At 40.5% G+C, this 25,830-nt stretch overlaps 1 protein-coding gene across 6 annotated transcripts in view; it reads right to left on the bottom strand.

Annotated features, from left to right (window-relative positions):
* Window positions 1–25,830, bottom strand: part of DNM2 (dynamin 2) — a 75,672-nt gene that overhangs the window by 37,818 nt on the left and 12,024 nt on the right. For all 6 annotated transcript variants that reach the window (XM_020995016.2, XM_020995014.2, XM_020995015.2 and 3 more), the window contains exon 2: window positions 3,476–3,549. In XM_020995016.2, coding sequence (XP_020850675.1) covers window positions 3,476–3,549 — 74 coding nt within the window. The remainder of the gene's footprint in view (window positions 1–3,475; window positions 3,550–25,830) is intronic.

The following is a 25,830-nucleotide window of genomic DNA, read 5'->3' as shown; positions in this document are numbered from 1 at the left end:
TTTTTGCACAAATGAAACCAAAGCAACTAAAATTACAAGGAAAGCAGAGAACTGGGAAAAACTTTGCAACAATTATCTCTGATTAAGGCCTTATTTTTCAAATATATAGAGAACTGAGTCAAAAAATACAAGTCATTCCCCGATTGATAAATGTTCAAAGGATGAGAGCAGGCAGTTTTCAGACAAAGAAATCAAAGCTATCCACAGTCATATGACAAAATGCTCTAAATAAATATTGATTAGAGAAATGCAAATTAAAACAATTCTGAGGTCCCACACCTCACATCTATCAGATTGGCTAATATGACAAAAAAGGAAAGTGTTGGATGTTGGAAGGGGTGTGGGAAAACTGGGACACTAATGCACTGTTGGTAGAGTTGTGATCTGATTCAACCATTCTGGTGAGCAATTTGGAACTACGCCCAAAGGGCTATATAACTGTGTATACCCTTTCATTTAGTAATGCCACCGCTAGGTCTACATCTCAAAGACATCCAAAGAAAGGGAAAACGGTGCATTTGTACAAAAATATTTATAGCAGCTCCTTTCTGTGGTGGCTAAGAATTAGAAATTGAAAGGATGCTCATCAATCAGGGAATGGCTAAAAAAGCTATAACTGTAATGGAATATTATTGTTCTATAAGAGATGACAAGTAGGATGATTTCAGTAAAAACTGCAAAGACTTACACGAACATCATAATGCATAGTGAAGTGACCAGAACCAGGAAAACTTTGCACACAGTTAACAGCAATATTGTTTGATGAAGAACTGTGAATGACTTAGCTATTCTCAGCAATGCAATGGTCCAAGACAATCCCAAAGGACTGCTTCCAGAGAAAGAACTGATATTGTTTGAATACAGACTGAAGCATACTATTTTTCACTTTTTTCCCCTTTTATTCGAGTCTTCTTGTATAAAATGACTAAAATGGTAATGTTTTACAGAATTGCACATGTATAACGTATATCTGATTGCTTACCATCTCAGGGATGGAGGAGGGAATAGAGGGAGGGAGGGGTAGAATTCGGAACTTAAAACTTTAAATAAAAATGTTAGTTAAAAAAAAAAAGAGAGGCGCCAAACTGGGAGAAGTAGGCAAGGACACTTTTTAAAAAAGCACTGTCATCCCTGCTCCCCCATTACAGCAAGGAACAATTAAAAACTCCTAAAAAAATGAAACCCTTATAACAAATCTGCATTATCAAGCAAAACAAATTTCCCCACTGGCCATATCCAAAAAACGTATGTCTTAACTACATTTAAAATCCATCTCTGGCAGGAGATGGGTATCGTGTTTTACCTCCAATCTTCTGGATTCAGAATTTATCTATCATGGCAATGGTCTGAGTTCTCAAATCTTCCAAAGTCATTTTTCTCTATAATGCTGCTGTCATCACATAAATGTTCTTCTAGTTTTTACTGACTTCACTCTGCTACATTTCCAAGAAGTTCTCACTTTTTTCTGAAACTGTTCTTTTATGACATAATAATATTCCATTACACTCATGTGTCATAATTTGCTTATCCGGTCCCCAATTGGTTTGGCCATTTCCAATTTTTGTCTACTACAAAAAGAGCTGCTATAAATATTTTTTGCACACGTAAGTTCTTTCCCTCTTTCTTTGACATCTTTGGGGGATAAGCTTAGTAGTGGTATAGCTGGTTCAAATGAGATGAACAGTTTATTATTTTGGGATACATTTCTAAATTGTGGAAAGGCCACTTTCTATAGGTGTTGTAATATCTTGGGTACCCCTATTTCAGGTAGGCCCCATTTCACGATGTCAGTAATTTCAGCAAAGTATAATGTTAGGCAAAACAGCATTTATATGGGACAGCTGTTCCACTGGGTATATTAAAAAGGGATGAGTTTCATGACTTTATAATGTATTAATGATACTGTATGTGGGAATTCATTCAACTTATAATTCTACTGTCATGAAATTAGAAAATTAGGGAGTAGATCTGACACATGGTCCAGGTGTGTTTTTCCCTAGAACCACGTGCAAAAGTTACTTGCCTTTTACCACTGGAACAGCAAGAACTGTCAGTATACAACTTGCCTGCTCTCCATGCACTACCAGAGAGAACAGGGCACAGACTGGCCTTTCACCAAACACAAACGGACCTTGAATCTCTTACTCTTCCCAACTTACATGGTGGTCATAGGCACATAACCAAAATTTTATAAACACCAGCCAATGGAACGAAGCATGGTATGATGTATAGATGGGTTTGGAGCCAGAAGCTATGGGTTCGACTTCTGGCTCTGCAATTTAGTGTGTAACTCCGGGCAACAGAGTTCCCCTCTTTTGGTCTATTTCCTAGTTTGTAAAATAAAAGGGTTGGCAGAGATCATTGTTAAGGTCCCTCCAATGATAACATTCTGTGCTTCTGTGAAAATATAGTTCCCTTGAGAGCTGTCATAAAATGGGGCAATCAATGATCATTTACTAAGCACCAAAGCTGTGCCAGGTACTAGGCTGTGTCATGGGGACAGAGGCACACATACAAACCAGTCCCTGCCTTCTAGGACCTTCCATTCTATTTAGAGAGACAACTCTTGCAGCTGCATGTATATACAAAATATGTAACAAATGAAAATAAGGTAAGTTTGGGGGAAGAGGAGAAAGAGGAAGACCTTTGAGGACAGGAGGGATCCAGAAAGACTTCATGGAGGAGATGGTACTACAGCAGAGTTTTGAAGGAAAAAGGATTCTAAGAAGTGAAAACTGTGGAGAGAAGGTATTCTAAGTGTGAGAGACAGTGCAAAGGTATAGAGAAAAGAGATAACATGTCAGGCAAAATTGGCTAGACTGCTAGAATTCATTAAGGGAATTAATGCATAGTAATTCAGAAAGGTTGTCTGAAGCAAGGGTATGAAGGGCTTTAAAAGCCCTATTTGATACTAGCACATCCACTGGACCTTACTGAACAGGAGTGGTGTGGTCAGATCTATGCTTTAGGAAAAATCCTTTTGTCAGTTGTGTGGAGGAGGCATTGGGGTTGAGGGAGCCTTGAGTAGGGAGGCCAGTTAGGACACGGCCACAAGAGTCCAACCAAGAGGTGATCCGGGCCTGAATGAAGGTGGCAGACATACAGGTAGAAAGAAGTGGGCAGAGGAAAGAAGTGTTGTGAAGGGAGAAACAAGATCTGGCAACTATGTATGTGGGATGATGGAAAATGAGGAGTCATGAGGAAGTGATTGGAAGGATGGTGGTCTCAACAGAAATAGGGAAGTTCAGAAGAAGGGAATATAAGCCAAAATTTCATTTGAAAAGCAGAAATGAGAAATACATAAACAAAGAATCAAAAAATTAATATTTTAACTCTGAATTCAAAATTTAAACTGCATCTTCCATTTCCTTCAAGACAACTGGGCTGAAGGCTTTCCTTTGAATACAAGTAAGCATTTGCCCTTCCTCCTCCTGTCTCCTTCTCTCAACCTGTTCTTTAGGCAATTCCAACATACCTGTTTTTGAGAAAATGAGTTGAAGAATAAGGGGACGTCTGGTGACGATTCCTGATCCACGAGGAAGGAAATCCCTGTAAAAGTTGAAACGAAGAGAATTACTCATACATCCGGCTCCTGCTGCAGGATGTTTGACGTCAGGTTATGCAGACAGTCTCTGAAACCTAAAAGATTTCAGCAAGACCGTCAACCCCAGCTGGGGAAGGATTAGTTCTGGGGGAAAAAAAACAGCCCAGTGAAGACTCTGTCCTTAGAGGAGCAGTACACTACTGAAGGCAGGGCAAGCAGACTTGGCTGCTGGCAGCAAACATGAGACGAATTCCTTTTTGGTTGGTGGAATTAACCCGTGAAGATGGTTCCTAGGACAGTTACAGCAGGAATGAGACTCAGTGTACTCCGCACTGTTTCTCTCACAGAACACTCCAGAGGCCCTCATCTAACTAAGCAGAATGAGTATATGGGCAGCTCCACCAACCAAAGCATGAGGAGACAACCAACGAGGAGATAGGTGTTGGCCATGGCTACAGTAGAAAAGGGCTCTACCAAGCAGAGCAACTGAGGTCAGTCATACCAAAAGAGGTCGGACATCATCCAATTCTCAGCTAAAAGAATGAGGCTGTATATACTCCAATTCCAATCCAGCTGCACTGAAAAGCTAGTGACATACTCTTTTTACAGAAAAAGCAATAGGAGAGGACATTCTTCATGTTCTCAGCTCTTTTTCCAGGCTCAACAGCCAAAAGGGAGTACTCCCTATACCGCCCTCCCCGATCTGCATCTCTACAAGTGTTTTCCTTATTTTGGCCCCAGCCCTGCTTTTCAACTGAGTCCATCTGGCTGACGGGCCAGACACAGGTAGCACCACGAGTACACTTGCAGGTGAGGAATCTGATGTTCAAGGACACAACTGCTGAGACCAGAGGAGGTTCCTGTACTTCTCTCTGGTGATGACGATGATGTCCTTTTCAGTCCGCTACCTTCTGAGCCAACACGGCCCAGTGCGACCACCAGACAAAACCAGTTAAGATATTTAATCAAACACCTAAGGGTAAAATGATGGTCAACTTAGCACCTTTTTTTTTTTTTAATTAAGCAGTCACTACAGATGAACAGCTCCTGACTGGCAAGCTACCTATCGCCAATCACACATGAAAAATGTCAAGAGGGTAAGTGGCTCAACAGGGTGAGCAAGGGCCTGCACCGCACCCCATGAGCAGGGTTTACTAGTGATGCAAATGGCAATCCTGGTGGACCTTCCAGAAAGGGAAGGAAATCATTTTAGATGTTTATTCTCTGATCTATTCAAACAAGTCCACAGGGCATCAAAACAATTCCCCATGTTCCAAGAAAAATCTGCTAAAACCAACAACAAAAGCACCTCCACCCATTCAGAGAGTTCTAAAAGGGGGTTTTAAAACCTGAGAAATAGACAGAAGGAGTTTCAGAAAAATGCGCCTTGTGTATTGTGCTCCCATAGCATTCTGTTTGATCAAACATGGGAGGCAAGGTCTGGCCACCTCACATTAAACACATCTATTCCCCAACTCCCATCTTCTTGACATTGCAATCATTTTTCAATCTGCCTCCTGACCCACTCCAATCAGATCCTCCCTTAAAACAAAGAACAAGTTAAACAAAACACAAAAAAGTGACCTTTTCTGACAGTGTATATGCCATTCTGTGGTGCATCCATTTTCCACAAGAGTGGCTAAGGCCATACTAGTTCTGGGCAGGCATTGATCAGCGCACTTGTTTAGGGACAGTCCTTTACTCTTGTCTATAAAACAAGGGTAACACACCTTCTACCTACTTCATAGGGTTGTTGAGAGGAATCAAAAGTATCCACGGGTGTGAAACTAGAAGAACACTGTATGGGATTACCTACTTTTGCCAAATGGGACAATCAGAAAATACAAGGAAACTGTAACAATGAAATGCCTTAAGAATCAGTACTCTTATGAACAACTTAAAAGAGCAATAATCTTATACAAATGAGAAGTATGAGAGGAAGAACCAACACAGAAGAATTAGATGGGGGAGGAGGGCTGTTAGTTCTGGAAACCTGCTTTCATTGTGAATGAGTTCAAGAGGGAACAATACACATATAGCTAAAAGAGTATAAAAGTCTTCTAAATTCAGAAAGAAATAAAATGCCAAGGAGATGGGGGGAAAGGATAAGGGAGGGATCTTTACAGGGGAAGGTGAGGAAACAGGTTAAAAGGGGGTACAGAAGAGTGTTTAGATTAATGAGAATGGGAGGATAAAGGAGGGATCCTGGGGTTGGGGGGGTAGGTTAAGTAATAGGAGGGCAAGGTAGCAGACAGAAGTAAAGTAGAGGAGTCAGGAGGGATAGGAAATAAGAGATACGAAAAAACATAAAATAAAGATCAGTAGTAGAATTTGTTAGGGAAAAAGGAGCAGGGGTGGTAATCATGATCTCACAGTTTAGGCTAAAGGAGATTTAATCAAAAGAGAAAACTAGGGAAACTACACTATGTGTCAGCCATATTTATCAACGTTGTTTTGAACTATTTAAAACAACTGGACAGTATAAGGTAGGAATATTGCTGTGATGTAGGGAACAAGATGGTGGACTTGGAAAAATATGTAAAGACTTGGACTTATGAAGAAAGAAGTTATCCACCCTCAGAGAAACGGAGGATAAATAAGTATAGTATGGTCTTACATAGATGCACATAAATGTATATGTCTATATATGACTATGATTATCAACATCTAAGTACATGTAAGTGTAAATAAGTGTATATATTTGCGTGTATATGTCTATATGTCTCATGTATATGTATATACATACATCCATATATGTATCCATGCTTAATTGTAGCCTTTGGGAGGGGAGAGGGACAAAAGAACAAAGTAAAAAGTACACGGCAGAGAACAAAGCAAAGCTTACAAGGAGACAAAGACAGACAGTATTTATTACATAGGCTTTCTTGAAAGGGAAATTCATTGCTTCATATTTTGAATTCTCTCTCACATTCTGCTGTGCATGTTGGCAAGTTTTTTTCCTTTTCTTAGTTTGTATTATTTTAGTTTTAGTATTTAAGTTTGTTTCTTTTTTCTTTTCTTATTTTGTATTTGTTTAAAATTTTTTTAAAATTACAAAAAAAAAGAATCAGTACTCTTGGTAAAGAAATTAAAATATATATATATATATATATATATATATATATATATATATATATATATATGTATATTTCCTGTGAAACAGGAAAAGCTAGAAAAGGTCTAGTTACTATGCTTTTGGTTGGGAAAGCCACTATCCACTAGGATGTCCCTTTAAATATATGGTTTGCTCCATAAAGAGGATGGGGGAAAAATATTGTATCTGAGTTTTCCAAAAGCACATTTCCAGGCTTGAAAAGACATGTCAACAGAACTATTTCTAAATATATGTGCCTCATTCATTCTGAACAAACTCCTGGAGCTTTGGGTTTACCTGTAGTCAGGATACCAGAGAACCTAGGGGATGTATGTAACTTGGTAGAATTCCATAAGTGTGTACATTTTCAAGAAGTTTAAAATACTTGCACATAAGCAGAACAGAAAAATGAACCTGGTCAACTCGAAAGTCAGAGAAATACGAGTACATTCAGAGCAGAGGATATGTTTAGATTAGAACTGATATCACTGCTTTAAAAAAAAAAGCCGTTATGTCATTTAAAAAAAATTCACAGAAGAGAATAGAAAGAAGTTCAGAAGGGAGCACAGATAAGCAGGACAGTTTTGAAAGCAATGCGTAGAATTTGTTATATATTCTAAAAAATCTGAAAGGTATGAAATGGATATTTATGATTTAATGCAGATTCCTCTTACAGTATTCAGCTCTGTGTATGTGTAAATATACTTTTTGAGAGTTTTAAGTTCAGAATTTAAAAAAAAAAAGAAAGAAAGAAAATACTGATGTCATTGGCCAAAGTCCTGGTCCATCTTCTGACATGACGGTACCTATCTATTTCCTTAGTTTAACAAACTACAGAAAGCTGTTTGGTTTATAATTCTCAAAAGGGCAAAATGTCTCACTGAATCATAGAAGCAGAAATCAAAATGAGAGAGAGATTCTTTGGGAAGAAAGAGCAAAACAGATAAGCTGTGGCCAATGAGAATTATGCCACAGAATGACTCAGCCTTATGCACCAGCAGATACCCAGGCCCTGGGGAACAACCCTCCCTACCACATTGTGTGGCAGGGAATGGTTTCTTGAGGCACGATCATTCTACTTCTTGAGAAGTCAGTCAGTTGTCTCATTCCTGCCCACCCAGCACAGCAAAGCAGCTGTCAGGGGCATGCTGGGGGAGGGGCGAGTTTAGAACTCCTATGGACCACTGGTGATGGCAAATTATGGGTCCTACCCTAAGATATATTACAGATCTAGAGCTAGGTTTGTGTGTTTTATGGGGTGCTTGTTAACCTTGACAGTAGGCCAACAGGTTTGAGATTTGGAAGTTATTCATATCTGAAGAGGAAACTTCTAGACACCCTTCACAAGGTCTCACCAAGCCTCCACTTAAGTAAGCAATGGGGAGCTTACTAAGGGTTTCTGAAGCAGGAGTGATAAGACCAGACTTATGGATACTTTCTAATGGATGGAATGAGGAGAATGGAGATGGGGAAACCAGCTAAGAGGCTATTTTAACAGACTTAGCAAGAGGGGATGAGGAGAGAAAAGATAGGAGAGCTTAGGGTAAGGAATAGGACTTGATACCTGTTTAGATGTAGAAGAGTAAGGGAAGAGTTTAAAAAGATGGATAGATCAAGAATTTCAAACCTGGGCAACAAAGGATGGTTTTGTCAACAACAGAGTGAAAAATGAGAGAACAGAAATGAATTTGGTTTTAGATGTATTAAGTTTGAGGTGTCAGTACATGTAGGTAAATGTCTATAAGCAGGCAATTGGATATGCAAGACTGGATTGCTCAGAAGAAAGGTCAGGGGAAGCTAGAGAAATGAGATCATCCTGAATGTATAGAGAGAATTAGTCTTACACGATGCTACACTTAAGGGGTTAAAAGAGACAAAGATGGTGAGAAAGGTGGGAGAAGGATAACAGTATAAATGAAGCATAAATGCGAAGAAGAACGAAGATCAAGAAAAGGATCATTTGTGACCTAGGCAAGAGCAGTTTTAGTAGGATGATGGAGTGAAGTCAGACTACCTGGGATTGAGGAACAGGCGGGTGATAAAGTGGAAGCAGCGAGTGTGGACCATGAGTTTTAAAAGTTTTTATGTTGGGGGCAGCTAAGTGGTACAGCGGATAGAGCACCAGCCCTGGAGTCAGGAGAACCTGAGTTGCAAACCGGTCTCAGACACTTACACTTTACTAGTTGTGTGACCCTAGGCAAGTCACTTAACCCCAACTGCCTCACCCTCCCCTCCAAAAAAGATGTTTTTATGTAAACAGGAAGAGATTAGATGATAACTTGAAGGGGTACAGGGTCAAGTAAAGGGTTTATTCCATTTTATTAAGCACAGGGAGACCTGAACTAAAGAGACTGGTAAGAATGGGGTTGATAAATGGAATGGATAGAGAGTTTAGGCTCTTGGAGTTGGAAGGGTCCTGAAATCACTTAGTCCTATCTCATTTTACAGATGAGGAAACTGAAGTACAGAGAGAAGTGACATGCCTAAGGTCAACACAGGCAGTACAGAGAGAGGGGATAAGCTTAAAGGCACAGGATTTCAGGCATCATCCAACCCAACACCCTCATTTTGAGAGGATGGGGAGAGAAGAGGGGAAGAACAGAGCCACACACTTGATTATTGACTTGCCCGAGATCACACGTGGAGTTAGTGAAGAGCTGGGACTAGGGTTCCCATCTCTAACCACAATTACATCATTTAAGACTGGAATGGATCAAACCCCTTCCTCACTTTACATGAAAAGTGAGGCACAAAGAGGTGAAATGTCTTGCCAAAGGAAACATTTTAATTATTTTTGGGGGGGGGAGAGGGGAGGAGAGTAGCAGCAAGGATTGGGTTTTCCCATCTTGCCCAGGCTGGGAAGTGTAGGAGATAATCACTAGCTCTATCCTACTACTGGTGGAACTGGAGCTATGACCTGCTCCTTTCTGACTCAGGCCAGTTCACTCCTACTTAGGGGTGAAGGCCCCCTCATCATATTAGTACTAGACTTAGTACCGGATCCTGATCAGCTTTAGCCCCATTGTAGCTCAGAGAATAAAAAGCTCAAGAGATCCTCCAGTTCCTACTTCCCCAGTAGGGGGTATTACACGCCTAATTCAAACATCCTTTCCCTGTGTGACCATCTCAGCTCACACAAATTTATCTTTCTCAACATAATCCCAGGGTACTTGCTGTTTTTCATTCTGCACTGAATTCAAGGTGCCGCTTTTCCATTTCATGGGTATGTTCATACCTTGGCAATTAGCAAGTTAGTTTCTTTAAGGGCAGGAGTGCAATCGTATTTCTAAAATCTACCCCTAACTTTTAACCACTGCTCCTCTGGAGCCCAAGCAGGAAGGTTTAATCCCTCTTACACATGAGAGTCTTTTCAATACTTTAACACAGCTATTATGTACTACCCCCCTACCCTTCTTCTCAACAGCCTGGCTTTCTTCCCCTGCATGTATTCTTGTCTGATGTCTTCCCTAAAGTGTGCTGCCCAGAACTGAATACTCCAATGCGGACTGCACATGGTGAGGTATATCAGGAGCGATTGTTTCCTGTGGTCAGAACTAGTGACCACTATGTTACTATTAATGAAGCCTGTAGATGGCATTATTTTTTTGGTGGTTGTGTCATGTCACATGTTTTAAACAATTTCTGGTGACGCTATAGTTCCTAGGCATAGAAAACCACAGTTTCCAAAGAATTAAAATTAACAGTCACCCTAAGGACAATGTAGAGGCACATGGTAGCCAAGAGCTGGCTTCAGCACATTATAGATATTGAATCGCTCAGGAAAAGCAGGGCAATACGTCATCACAGATGGATAACTGGAAAAAAAGATCAATTATGTAGCAAGAGTGAAAATGGGTAAGACTCGTGTTTCACAAAACGTCAAGACATTTGGAGGAAGGTTCCCCAGAATGTTGGATGGACCCCCTTCTGGGGGACTGAAGGTGAAATATGTACAGGAGTCAAACAGGATGGATAAAGATCTGTTTTGTGGGAGACAGTATTCACACTGCTGAGCTGGGAGAAGTCATACTAATGGATTTTATACTGAATTTAGAGTCCACTAAAACCCTAAGGTCTTTTTCACATCAGCTTTTTTGCTACATCTCCAACTATCCTGTACTTGAACAGTTCATTTTTTGAAACCACGTTGTCATTTTAAAAACTCAAATTTATTTTCAGCTCTTAATCCTCTCCCTTCTTCCTTTTCTTCCTCCATCCAATGAGAAAAACCCTTTACAAACACATAGTTATACAAAACAAATTCCCATGTTAGACTAAAGCCTCCCTTAATCTACCCTCCATTCTTCTCCCTCCCTTTTTCTTTAACTCCTTTTCTCTCCAAACTGACAGTAGTCCACTGACCTTGACTCTGATGTTCCAAATCTACCTAAATATAATAGCTACTTCTTTACTTTGTTAAAATATCTCCCTGAAACCAAATCCAACTGATTCCACTCTGAGCTTCTGTGGGAGGCTTCAGCAGAATAAGAAGGAAAATTTGTCGATCAATTGAATGATTAATGAAGTAGGTCAGAGGTTGAATTTGGAGAGGAAAAAAAAATGATAGTATTTTTGGGAGAAATTAAGGAAAATCTGAAAAACACTACTGGTCCAGATAAAAAGTGAAGTATTAGAATCAAAGAGAAGGTAGTTGGCAAGAAAAGGCAAGGTAAGAGAACCGTTAGAGAGTTAAGCAAATTAATATGTTTTGGTAAGTGGGGCAAATTGGTGAAACTGGAAGCTGGTAAAAGGCTGAAGGGGAGGTGGCTATGCATATGGCATTATTGAGAAAAAAAGAAAGGAATGAGTGCAGTTGTCAAGTTATTAAGATATTGTTAATTGGTGGTAAATGTTTTAACCAGGTATGTAGGGTTGGGGTTGCTGTTCCTTGTCTTTCATTCTTGAAGAGGACCATGACATCAGTTAGGTGATGTCATGACTTTCAAGGGAATTGGATTTGAGTGAGGCAGGGCTGTGCACGGTCACCAGCAAGATACAGATTAGGAAGACTGGAGACGGCCCTGTAGGGTTGGAGTATATATGCCCACAAGTAGTCAAAAAATCATAACCAGTAGGAGAGCAGGGGAAATTTTACAGTGCTCTGTATTGAGTGTTAGAATGTTTGTACTTATGCCCCTGCTGACTGACTGTTACTTGTGTTCCAAGTAACAAGGCTAAGCTCCTTCCTGGAGGAGCTGAACAGAATCAAAGAACACTTCTCCACACTTCAGGATGTAAGAGTTATGTAAAGGATGTAAAATATTCTTAAAGGAAATAGAAGGGGCAGCTAGTTGGTACAGTGGATAGAGCTTAGAATAAACTCAGAACGGGCAGCTAGGTGGCGCAGTGGATATAGCACTGGCCCTGGAGTCAGGAGGACCTGAGTTCAAATCCAGCCTCAGACCAAATACTTGACACTTACTAGCTGTGTGACCCTGGGCAAGTCACTTAGCCCCAGTTGCCTTAAAAAAAAAAAGAATAAGCTTAGAATAAGGAAGAACCATCTTCATGAGTTCAAATCCAACCTCAGATACTTACTAGCTGTGTGACCCTGGGTAAGTCACAACCCTGTTTGCCTCAGTAAAATGAGATGGCAAATCACTCCAGTATCTCTGCCAAGAAAACCCAAAAATGGGATCACAGAAAGTCAGACACAACTGAAACGATTCAACAACAAAAGAAACAGAAGATTTTAATGGGGGCAAGGGAGTATCAGAAGTGGAGGGCAGATGACCCTTCTCGGGATGATACATAATGGAAGTGTCCCACAGAAGAGAAAGGGAAAGAAAAGGGAAGTTGTATAGTCAGAACTTAAGCTATATTTGAGGGCTCTTCCCTGGAAGCTCTTCAGTGGCAAGGGCTGCTGTCTTATTGATGGTGAAAGGGCAGCTGCCTTATATCAAAAGCATGGTCACCACATGTCTGAGTTCACTTTGCCTGTTTCTTTTTGGGTTGATTCATTCCTGATTTTAGGTAAACGAGTATTGTAAGGTAACTGACCAGGCTACTTCTGAGACTAGGATGGCCATTGAAACCACCGGAATGATAGTGGCCATTAGAGAACAGCCTGAGGGCAGCAGAAGTTGTCCTTCAGCACGATGCAGAAAGGCACCAATGAATCTGGCCCAGAAAGTGACTCTGAGGGGGAAGGGCGGGAAGATTCCACATAGGAAGAAAAGGACTGCTGGGGCCAGGTTGGGGGGGGCGCCTTTGTGGACACAAGTGTCTTTGACACATGTGCCTCACTCCCATTCTACTTCAAGTTTGAGCCCAAGTCTCTCCAGGGAAGACTGTGCCTTTGGGGTAATGGAAATTTTTTGAACTACTGCAATTTCTAGGTCATCTCAGTAAGTCAAAAGCTAAAAACAAACATTTGAAGCTGTTCCTTAAAGACAGTGTTGGATGCTCTGAGGAAGAAGTAACTTGTCCTTCAAAGAATAATGCAGTAAAGCCACAGAAGCTATCACCAGTAAAGTGCAGAGGAGGGAGAGCAGAGTAGTAAATTGGTGATTTCCTGCTCAGGCATTGAGGTACCTGTTGACCTAATAACAACAACAGAGAAATCTATTAATAGTCTTCCTGGGCTACATATCTGAGACACAGTGAGAACTTCCTAAGATTTATCAAAGAGATGACAACTGTCCACTTCTGAGGATTCTTGTGGGCACCAGCGATACTTCTAGAAGGAAGTACAAGTAAGTACTGCCAAGAGTGATAAAGTCAGGGAGGCACTGGTTGTATAAACTAATTTGGGAAGTTAACAGCTGGCCAACAGGGTGGTATCTGAAAGTGGGATTTGGATTTGTGGATCAGAGCCTATAATATAAGGACGACAGCTTCCTGATCAGAGATGGAGTACATCTAACCAAGGATAGTAAGAATACATTTGCCAAATATCTTACAAACCAAATAAAGAGGGCACTGAGCTAAAAAGGATGGGAGAAAGACTGCCTACATATACTAACCCCAAGTCCGAAGAGAAGCCACAAAGAAGGAAGACAAAGAGTAGCTGAGACACCCAAAAATTCACAATAGATAAAATTTCCCAAAAAAGTTAGTACTAAGAAACCCATATAACTATACAGAAAACCCTAAGTTTAGACAATAAGAGAAAATAACACAAGCAGGCAAATTTAATATCTTGGGAATCACTGAGACTTGGTGGAATGGGACTCATGACCTGACCTTGACTCTGGATGGACAGACTTTACTTAAAAGAAATAGGACAGGTAAAATGGAAATGTGAGTGGGAGAAGCATTGTATATTAGGAAGGTAGAGTCATGTGAAGAAATCTAGGAACCAGAGGGGAGAAGTACAAAAGAGAATATTTGGGGGCCAGCTAGGTGGCGCAGTGGATACAGTACTGGCCCTGGATTCAGGAGGACCTGAGTTCAAATCCAGCCTCAGACACATAACACTTACTAGCTGTGTGACCCTGGGCAAGTCACTTAACCTCACTGCCTAGCTTAAAAAAAGAAGAATATTTGGGTGAAAGTCAAAGGAAGAAGAAACAGAAGCTAGAAGAGAGAAAGAGGAAAGAGAATAGACAAGTTTGAGAAACAGATCACAAGCCTGTCACAAAAGCACGATATATAAGTAATGGGAAATTTCAATTATTCAGACATAATAAGAGTGATAACAGCTAGCAGTTATGTACTGCTTTAAGGTTTGTGCTGCACTTTACAAATATTATCTCATCGGGAGGCAGGTGCTATTATTACCTCCTTATTACAGATGAGGAAACAGGCCAACACAGGTTAAATGACTAGTGAAATCTTGAGGTTGAATTTTAACTGAGGTCTTCTAGATTCCTGGTCCAGCACTTTATTCACTGTGCTATCAAAGCTCCAGACATCTGCTGAAACTCAGTTTCTGCCAAAAGCAAAACAGCTAAAAACTTCCTGACTTGCTTTAATTATAAATTCATCCTTCAAACAGTATGAAGAACCATCAAGGGGAAATTCTATTCTGAATCTAATTCTTTCTAACACAGAGAAACTGGTTGCTAGGGTGGGAATGATGGGAACCCTGGGGACAGATGACCACTCTATTCTAGAGTTTGATAAGAGGAGCGAACATCTGGACACAGTCTGACATGAATGCAAGCTTTTGGGAGGATAGACTTCATAAGTTTCAGAGGAAAGACAGACAGGAAACCAATAAAATAAAATGCTTCAGGCAAAGTCAAAAGGAGCCAGGAGAGATGAGATATACTCAAGAATGAAGTTCTGAAGACATGAAATAATTGCAATGAGGAAGAAAAATATGATTTGTCTGAAGAGGCCAATGTGGATATACCTGCCAATTTAGGTTTTTTTATTTTAAATCTTTTTGGTTACATTTTAAGTTCTGAATTGTCACACACACCCTGGCCCCCACACTAGAGAAGGCCACCATCAACTTAAGGTTTTAAACAGACATGTGCAGAAGACAGAACACCAGCCAGGTAACAGAAAATGAATATGAGAGGCAGCTAGGTGGCACAGTGAATAAAGCACCGGCCCTGGAGTCAGGAGGACCTGAGTTCAAATGTGGCCTCACACACTTGATACTTACTAGCTGTGTGACCTTCAGCAAGTCACTTAACCCCTGACTGCTTCATGGAAAAAAAATGAATATGAGATTCTCCTGTAAAAACAGTAACCAGAAATGGGGAAGCTCAGAATGTACTGAGACTGCTGAAGGAAGCCATGGAAAACAAAAAGGTATGGTTTTTTTTTTTAAAGCTATATACAGAGAGAAAAAGGAGGCTAGCTGGTATGAAAGAAAACAGAACAGCTTAAATGCTCATTTTGTTTCTGTTTTCCAGTGTAAAGGACAGTGACCTTTATGCCAGAAATCACCGAACAAAATTTGATTCCCAGGAAGCTGACACCCAAGGTGAGTAAGGAGAAGGTTAAGGAGCACTTGTATCTGCCTCTGGTGGATTCAAGCGACCAGGCCCAGATGAACTACATCCTTAGATCCTGAAAGAACTGGCAGCTGCTACTGCTGAGCCACTTTTAGTGACAGGAAACAGGACAGGGGTGACAAGACAGAAGGGAAGACCTTATCCCAGTTTTCCAAAAAATGGAAGCAAAGGAAAGTCTTCCAAACTGAACAACAGTGAGCCTGCTCTAGAAGAGATTATTAAAGAACTGGCTGGCAAATATCTAGAGAGGGAAGTGGTGATTACAAAGAGCCAGCTGGCTTCAACCAGAACAGGTCATGCCTGACTAACCTAACAGAATTACTAAACAAATAGATAAGGAGAATGTTGTAGATATAAGATTTTAGAAGAGTATACAACAAAGTATTGTACAGTATTCTTTTTTTTTTTAAAGGCAATTGGGTTTAAGTGACTTGCCCGGGGTCACACAGCTAGTTAAGTGTCAAGTGTTTGGCCTGAGGCCGCATTTGAACTCAGGTCCTCCTGACTTTCAGGGCTGGTGCTACATCCACTGCACCAACCAGCTGCCCCCACAGCATTCTTCCTAAAAAAGTTTTTATTGACGTATTTTTTTTAGATCACTAGCTTCTTCCAGTATCCTTTCCTTTCCCCTCTCAGACAGCCATCCTATAACAAATACTATTTTTTTGAAGACAAAAGAAAAAAAAATCAGTATAACTGACCAACACATTGAAAAAAATCTGAAGATATATGCAATGTAGAGCCTTATGGTATACACACCTCTTCTTTTGACCTATATACTTGTTCTTTATAATTTGTAATATTCGCTTTCGCTTTTTTTGGTGGCTGCTCTGTTTACTTTTTATCACCATTACGTATATTCTGTCCTTGGCTCTACTTACTTCACTCTGTATCGATTCATGGAGCTCTTTCCATGCTTCTCTGTATCTGTCACATGCATCATTTCTTAGAGGACAGTAATATAGCCATTCCCTAATCAATGGGCATCCACTTTGTTTCCAACTCTTTGCTATCGCAAAAAGTGTTGCTCTGATATTTTGGTGTATATGGGAACTTTCTTCCTGTTAATGGTCTCCTTAAGGCAAAAACCCAGTAATGGAATCTCTGGGTCAAAGGATATGGATATTTTGGTAATTTTATTTGCATAATTCCAAACTGCTTTCCAAAACAGTTGCACTGATTCACACCACAAAGAACTCACTAGTGTGCCTATGTTCTCACAAACCCTACAACATTGACCATTCCTACTTTTTGTCATCTTTGGCAATTTGCAGGATGTGAGATGAAATCTCAGGGTTGTTTTGATTTGCATTTCTCTTATTAGCGATTTGGAAATTTTTTTCATGTGGATTTTATAAGTTTGCAATTCTTTTGAGAACTGTTCATATCTTTTTACCACTTATCTATTGTATACAGACACACATACACACAAATTGTTTATATCTTGGATAACAAACCCTTATCAGAGAAAGTTGATACAAAGATTTTTTTTCCATTTGACCGCTTTCATTCTTATCCTAAATGCACTAATTTTGTTTGTGCAGGAGCTTTTCAGTTTCATAATCAAAGTTATATTTTTATCTTTTGTAACTGCCTTTATCCCTTTTTAAGAATACACCTTCTAGCCATAGCTGTGAGGATATAATCTACTTCTCTTCTAATTTTTATTAATATTATCTTTAAGATTAATGTGACATATATCTATAATATTCTTGTGGAGAAGATGGAGAGATATGGATTAGACAATAGTACAACTGGATTTGGAACTGATTCAACAGGTAGTCTCAAAAAATAGGTGTTAATATTTCAATGCCAAGGTCACAGGAAGTATCCAGTGGAGAATCCCACGGAACCTTCTGCATTCAGCATTTTTATCAACTACTTCAGCATTTGGGAGGAGAAGGGTACCTATTTGGAGGCATGATAGAGAAATCCAGAGAGTCAAGAGCAGAGCCGGGAGAAGAATAAGGAAGGCCAGCAGGGATCCCTCCCTGAAATGGAGGTCCAAAAGGATCTTGACAGGCTTAAGCATTAGGCTAAATCTATTAAGATGAAACTCAACTCCTGAAGTTGGATACTGGGGAAAAAAAACAAAACGAGACAGGGGAGGTATTATTAGACAGCAGTCTGTCTGAAAAAGATCTGGTGGTTTTAGTGGACTGTAAGCTCAATGAGTCAACAGAATGATCTAGCAGTCAAAAAAGCTCATTTGATCTTGGGCTCCATGGATAGCAGTACAGCTTCCAAGAATAAGGAAGTAAAGTCCCACCCTACTTTGCTTTGATCAGACTTATTTAGAAAAAAAAAAAGACATTGATTGATACACTGGAAGTGTCTGCACGAGGGCATCCAGAATGGTGACAGGCCTTGAGTACATGTCATATGAAGATTGGTTGAAAGAAATGAACATGTTTAGCTTGGAAAGAGAAGACTCCAGGGGACATGCTAGCTCAAGAGCTGTCAGATGGAGGATGACTGGACTTATTCTCTCTGGCCCCAGAGGGCAGAGCAAGAACAAAGGGTAGAAGTGGCAAAGAGGCAATTTAAATGTGATGTCAGAGACAACTTCTGAACAATCAGAGCTGACCCAAAGTGCAATGGGTTGCCTCAAGAGGTGAGGTATTCTCCCTCCTTGGATGTCTTCAAGCAGAGGCAGGATTACCATTCATTAGGTGTGTCATAACAAGGATCCCTTTGGTTTGGCACTGGGCTAGATGAAATTTCTCCCAATTGTTGAATTCTCTGATCCCAAGATCACAACACAGTCAAGTCAGAAACCAAGCTCAGGTATGTTCAGGCCCTTTAGACCACACCAAGGAGAACTGAGAACCCCAAACAGCTTTTTTCTGAGTCTATGTAGTTACTGTTTCAGATATGAGAGCCCATGTAAGAAGAGGAAGTGGGTGCAGAGGAGGAAGTGGGAGCCTAGTAATATGTTTGCTGACAATGGATGTCATCCCCACCATTTCCTCCCACTGAATAATGGCTCAGGATCATCTTCCAACCAGATGTTTCAGAACAGCCATTTCTCCACTTTCAAAATATTCTGAATGATGACATTTTAAACCAATAACAAGTATCTGCATCCCTGACCTTTTACTGCCAAAGGTAAGATACCTTCCTCCCCCCATAAGATCATAGATCAAGAGTGGGAAGGAGCTATTCAGGCCAAATCCCTTAGAAGGTACCTCACAACACCAACCTCTCCACCATTTTACAGATGAAGAAACTAAGGCCCAGAGAGGTTAAGTGATTTGCCCAAGATCACATAAGTTGTAAGTAATCAAAGACGGATCTGAATCCAGGTCCTCTGCCACCATAATCAATACTTTTCCCAATATACCACAATGTTTTAAAAGCTATAGCAAAGGCTCAAGTCCCAAAGGCCTCAGAAAGCTTGTCTGGTGCTAGAGTACCCTTCCAACTCCCACTCTATCCTCCCCCCTCCCACCCCACCCCACATAACACAAAGTGGTCAAGTCAGCCATGTGGTACTGTGACCCCAAACACAAGGGCCTTTGTGTGACTAATGTATCGAGCTCTTTTCTTCTAGGACCATGTCCCTTGTGAAACCCTTTGGCTTGGAAACTGACTCTTCCTGACTCAGTGCTGTACCCAGAGTATACCTCAGACAGCTCCTTTCTCTCAGATCCCTTAATCTGGATACAGCACAAGGGTTAAAATCAGGAAGACCTGAGCTCAAATATGGCCTCAGTCATTTAGCTAGCTGTTTAACTGTGGGCCAGTCACTTCACTTGTCAGCCTCAGTTTCTTCACATAAAACGGGGATATTAATAATATCCCCTTCCCAGAGCTGTTGTGAGGATCAAATGAGGTAATATTTATAAAACGCTTTACACAGTGTCTGGCATGCAGTAGGTGCATGTCTTCCTTCCTTCCTCCCTGTCCTGCCTTCCCTTCTTTCTTCCTGTGGGACTCTGGGCTCCAGTTTCCTCATTTGTAAAGTGGGAGTGGTATGGGATTGGATCCAGTGATCTCTAAGGTCTAAATTATATGAACTCTGGGTCTTCCATTTAGAGTAAGTCACTCTTGGTTCATAGAACTTCATATATTACAATACCATTTAAAAAAAAAAGTCAAAAGTCAAACCAAATGCAAAGGTAGCAGAACTGCAGAAGGGATCAGAAAGGGACACAACTAGTAAGGATTTGCTGATTCCTTATTTTGTATGTTTGTTTTTGATGGTGTTTACTAAGTTCATAATCTAATATTCCTTCCTCTTCACCCCCACTAACTGTCAGTTGTTACTTATATACACTGTGGATGTATCACTTGACTTCTTTATCTATAAAATGGTCCAGTGCCCACTAAGGAGACCCATCTCCCAGCTGTGACTGGTTTCAATAAATAAGAATATATGTAAAGCACTGACTACGCTTTAAAGTACCACATAGATGGCAGATGTTATGACAAGTTTCCTTTTTCAGAAAAAATGCAAAAAATGTACTCTACTAGAGTTACTTTAGGTCAGGGTGAATTATGCAGATTTCTATGACAGAAACATTCCTATTTACCTGTCTGTTTCTTGGAAAGATGAAAAGGATTTCCTTTGGGCATCCCAAACCTGCCTTGCCAGAATAATGAATAATAATAGCTAGCATTTATATAGTACTTCAAGGTTTTGTTGAAGGAAAAATACATATACTGTATTCTGTGTTTTTAGGCATGTGTCTGCTAGGAACAATTTTTATTAATCTAACATTATTCTAAATCCAAGCATCTCTAGCTTCAAGAGCTGTCACAGTTCTGTAACCCCATCCACCCCAAGACAATCGGAGGAATCTTGAACAAGGAAATGGCACAAGGTAATAAAAACTCAGTTTTCTGTTAACATTCTACTTCAGCAAACAGGTGAGTCACTCAGTAACTTCAATTCCTTCTCTGACCACTCATCTCCAGTGTTCCCTGGTGAAATCAAAGGAGGACACCCTGTGATAAATATCTTAGTTATTTATGAATAGAAGACCACTGCCCCTTGGTAGGTCACAGCCCAAAGTCTGGATTTCATCTCTCATACATTTTCCTTAGGAATGGCTTTTTGTTTTTGATCTTATTTTATCTTATTTTCCTAAAGGGAAAAGTCTAGAAAGGGTTTTAGGCTGGAGAAAATAACTTCTTCATATTTTTAGTGGAATTGAAAGTAAGACTTTTAATCCTTCTACAATTTGCAAAGCACTTGACATGTATTTACATTTTATTCAAACAACAAAGCTGGGAGGTAATAATGATGATGATGATAATAGCTAACATTTATAAAGCATTTACTATGTGCCAGGCACTATGCTAAGTAATTTACAATTATCATCTCATCTGATCCTTGAAACAACCCTAAGAGGTAGGTGTTACTATTATTCCCATTTTTTCAGATGAGGAAACAGAGGGAGATAGAGGTTAAGTGACTTGTCCAAGGTCACATAGCTAGTAAGTGTTTGAGGACTAACTGGAACTCAGGTCTTCCCGACTCCAAGTTCAGCATTCAATTCACTGTGCCACCTAACCATCAGGAAGCTTTGAGAACTGGCTGCAGCAGACTTCAGAACCAAGAAGTAGGATTAATTCCATATGGAGGGGTAGAATTCTAAAACTGGGGTTCTTCTAGGAACCAATCAAGAAGCATTTAAGTGCTTATCCTGTTCCAGTTACTGTGCAAAGCCAGCTGCATCTCTAGTCCAGAATCATGATTTCTACAGGCAGGCCTGAGGAAGTAACTGAGGAGAATACCTTGGGAAGGTATTCTTCTTCTGAGAGAAGCCTTATTTATTTATACTTCTAAAGACCTTATCCTAGTGTATTATTTCTAAATTTGTAGATTCTTTCCCCCCATATAACTCAATTCTAGAAAGGGCACTTAAAATCTGGAGAGGCAGAAGTAAAAAGGGAAGAGGGAAGTGGGGCCTGCATATGGACACCAAGATAAGGAGGCAGGGAGAGTTCAGCTAGGACAACCACTAAACTCAGGAAACAAAAAAGACAGGCGGGGGAAGGGGCAGGAAGGTAGGTGCAAGTGGCAAGGTCAATGTCTTGGGTTGGGGTTTAGAAAGCAGTGAAAACCTTACCGAAATCACAGGATCAGACTTATAGCTGGAAGAGACTAGGAGATTATCTAAACTTATCTTCTCTTCTAACAGGGAAGGGAATTGAGGCAGAGAGAGGTTTAAGTGACTTGCCTGGTGTTGTTATGGTGATTGGCACAGCCAGGATCTAAACCTAAGTCCTGTGACCCCAGATCTGGCACTTTTCCCACTATATCATGCTGTGTCAGCTCAGAAAAAGAGAAGCTGGTGTCCTAAGAACTGACATTCAACTAGGTCTAAACCCTGATAATGTGAGATTTATCATTTTAGTTTCAGACACTGGTTAATGTATTTTCATTTGAAGAGGAGACACAATCTCCTGGGGTTCCTTCCTCCTTCATCAAGGACATAGTAGAAAACAGTTTGAAAGAAAAAAGGGCCTGATGAAATCAACCTGAACTTCCACCTCTCCTAGGTACATCAGCTAAAAAATACCACACCCACTGCTATGGCATTCTAATGATACTCAGTTTTGTAAGGTATGTAAATACAGTGAGGTCACACCTAAACCAGTCAGGTTTTCCTTCAGTCCTCGTCAATAACTTCCACACACTAAATTGTCAAATCTTTTTTTTTTACAGGTCAAACATTTATTAAGCACCTAGTTATGTGCCAGGCACTATGCTAAGCACTGAGGACACAAAAAGGACGTAAAAGGACAGTCCCTGCCCTCAAGGAGTTCACAGGCTAAAGAGGGAGACAACAAACAAACAGAAACAGACTATATATATTGGATAAACAGGAGATAATAAAAGGAGGGGAGGGGAGGGAGAGGGGGTGAGACAGAGAGAGGCACAGAAAAAGAAAGTGAGACAGATATGGTCAGACCAGTACTTTAGATCTGAAGTGGGCAGAACCACCAGCAGGCTACCGAAATAGTCCAGATGATGAGGGCCTCCACTAGATCGATGGAGGTGTCAGAAAAGAGAAGTTTGCAAAGATCAAATTGACAGGCCTTGGCAACAGCTTGGATATGGGGAGTGAGAGACAGTGAAGAATCCAGGATGACTCCTAGGCTGTGAACCTGAGGGACTGGGAAGATGGTGTTGCCCTCTCCAGTAATAGGGAAAGTGGGGAGAGTCGAGGAGGGTTTGGGGGAAAGATATCTGAAAGGCACTTGGAGATGAGAAACTGGAGGTCAGCTGAGAGGTTAGGGAGGTATTTGGTAGATCTGAGATTTTGTGCAAGAGATGATAATTAAATCCAAGGGAGTTAATGAGATCACCAAGTGAAGTAGTATACAGGGAGACCTGAAGAGCCGCCTAGGACAAAACACTGCCTAGGACAAAACACTGCGGAACATCTTTGGCTAGCGGGTGTGACCTGGATGAAGATCTAACAAAGGAGACTGAGACTTCATTCAGCTTTCTGGAAAGGCCACACTTTACTAGTTAGGAAGTCATAGTAAGGTGTCAATCTTCTTTTATGGGTGACTTCCTAAGTCAAGAAACATTTACTAAGCATCTACAACGTGGCAAGCACCACAGTAAGTGCCAAGGATACAACAAAGGTAACAACAGCACCTGCCCTCAAGGAGAGCACGTGATTTAATGGGGAAGACAACATGCAAATAAGATACATATAGGATCTACGGGAAAGCTTCTTGCAGAAGACAGGATTTTGGCTGAGATTTGAAGGATGCCAGGGAAGTCAGGAGGCAGAGAAGAAGGGAGAGAGAGAAAGGGGGAGAGAGGGAGAAAGAAAGAAAGAATTTCAGGCATGGGGGACAAGGAGTGAAAATACACAGAATGCATGGAGCATCTTGTTTGGGGAACAACATGGAGACCTAAGTCATTAGAATATATAGAGTACTTTTCAGGAAATAAGGTTTAAGAAGGCTGGGGAGGTCAAAAGGGGCCAGTTTATGAAGGGATTTAAAAGCCAAACAGGGGGTTTGATCCTGGAGGAGATGGGGAACCACCAGAGTTTACTGAATAGGAAGGGTTACATAGTCAGACTTGGGCTTCAGGAAGATAGCTTGGATAGCTAAATGGAGAGTAGAGGGAGATTTGAGGCAGGAAACCTAAGTGGAAGGCTAATGCCAGTAGGCATGAAGTGATGAGGACCTGGACTACAGTGGTGACAATTGCAAAAACGCCAAAACAAAACAAAATGGCTAGTATCCAGTGGGAATAAGTCTTTTTTTTCCCCCTAGACTAGTCTAAAAACTTACTTATCTAAGCAGCTACCCAAAATCAGCCTTAAATCCTACCACTTTGGTACCTCATTCCTTTAAACAAGATGAAACACCCAAGGTCTAGAGTGAAACTAGCCCTAGACTATCAAAGTAAATACAACTTATGTGGAATTACGTACAGACTAAATGACTAAAATTTTCTTATCTTTTAACCTAGAGATTCTATTTGCTGCTAAGCATATACCCCAAGGAGGTCAATGATAAAAAGAAAGGCCTCAAACACACCTATATATATTGGTGCACTTTTTGCAATAGCAAAAAACCTAGGGGTATGGCTACACAACCAGGGCCGGGGGCACTCTATCCACTTTGCCACCTTTTTTTTTTGGTTCTCATTGGTCTTGTATTCCTAGCCAGGTGATACTAGCCATATATGAATAATATACAATTTAAATACAATGAATTTAAGCAAAGAGAACACAAGCAATGGAGGGTAGGGGGAAGAAAGATCAGGAGTTTTGAGATTAAAAAGTAGTGATTGAACTGGGTATTGATGGACATGGAGGATTCTCAGAGGTAGAGATGGGTGAATACATTCCAGAACAGAGACTACCAAGTATAAATGATCTTTCAGTGATACCCATGGTAAAGAGCCCCAAACTACAAACTTTTCTGTAGTTCAGATTCACCTTAATTAAATGTTGATGTATCTTTGTATTTTCATCTTCTGGGGCTCTGTGCTATACTTAAATGAGAAGAAATGAAATTCTGGAGTTGAAAACATAGGTCCTCTAGTGGAAGCCTGACTTGTTGCTTCACTGCTCTGTGGATCTTCCGCGGAAGACGTCAAAGAATACTGTGGTGATACTATCCTGTCTACTGAACATGATACATGGAACTCAGTCTTTGAATGACAAAATTCTAACCCCTGGGATTCTGAGTTATAGTGGACAACAGTTTTGAAAATGAGTCCAGTTGCATAAACCTTTGTTATAATCCCACACTCTCTCACAGAGTACTGGAACTCATACTCATGAACTAGCACATTATTTACTGGACAGCCACCTCCCAATATCAGGTCACTAGCTCTCACCAATACGCCATCATTGGATGTAATAGAATGCAATTACATCATGGATGTAATGGAATATTACTATACTTTTAAAAATAGTAAACGTGATGAGCACAAAGAAGCATGTTAAGATTTACATGAACTGATGAAAAGTGAAGTAAGGGGAACCAGGAAAACAATCCACAATGGCTGTAACAAACAAATCAAAACTGAATTCTGTGCAGAATTTTAACCATTGAGTTTGGCCCCAAATAAGTATGAGAAGATACCTCTCCCCAACTCCCTTGCATAAATGCAGATCCAGGAATGTGGGATACTGTACATGTTAGACTTTTTTTTTTTTACACAATTTCTATGTTACTTTTTTCAAACTTTGTTACAATGGATTGCTCTCTGAGAGGGTGTGTGGGGGAAATACAGTGGGAAAAATAGGTGATGTAATAAAAGGAAAGCTATTAATAAATTTATTTTTTAAAGCTAAAATTGCTAGGTTTAAAATCCCTTTCCTTTTGAATGAATTTCTGAAAAGCAGGACTGAAATTTAAACTGTTATAGAAATGCAGAAAGGATCTCTGATATGGACTAAATTCAAGTTTGTATTTAATGACAGACCTTTTACTTTACACTTGGGCCCCTCACACCCAAAGAACACAACTTCAAGTTATTAACCCATGTGACATTTGATCCTCTTTCTGCTAGTTTTGTGGCCCCATTCTGAGACCTGGGCACTCAGAAACTTTACTGAGGCAGAGCACAAATCTCCTGATGGGGCACACCAGTGGGATTCTCCTTCCCATGGAGTTTGAAGGGCTAGCTAAGGAGGTGACACCCAAAGGGTGGTCAGTCACATAACTCAGAAGGGCTCTTACCTGGGGGAATGATCAGATTCTTCAAGGTGCTTGCAATTCTTTCATACATTCTGCCACCTAATAAACTGCTTCCACAAAACCAGAAAGGCAAGCAGTTCCTGAGGCTT

The sequence above is a fragment of the Phascolarctos cinereus genome, unplaced genomic scaffold (assembly GCF_003287225.1).
Source record: "Phascolarctos cinereus isolate Bilbo 61053 unplaced genomic scaffold, phaCin_HiC Scaffold_4;HRSCAF=312, whole genome shotgun sequence".
Lineage (NCBI taxonomy): Eukaryota > Metazoa > Chordata > Mammalia > Diprotodontia > Phascolarctidae > Phascolarctos > Phascolarctos cinereus.
This window is presented reverse-complemented; position numbering and strand designations above follow the sequence as displayed.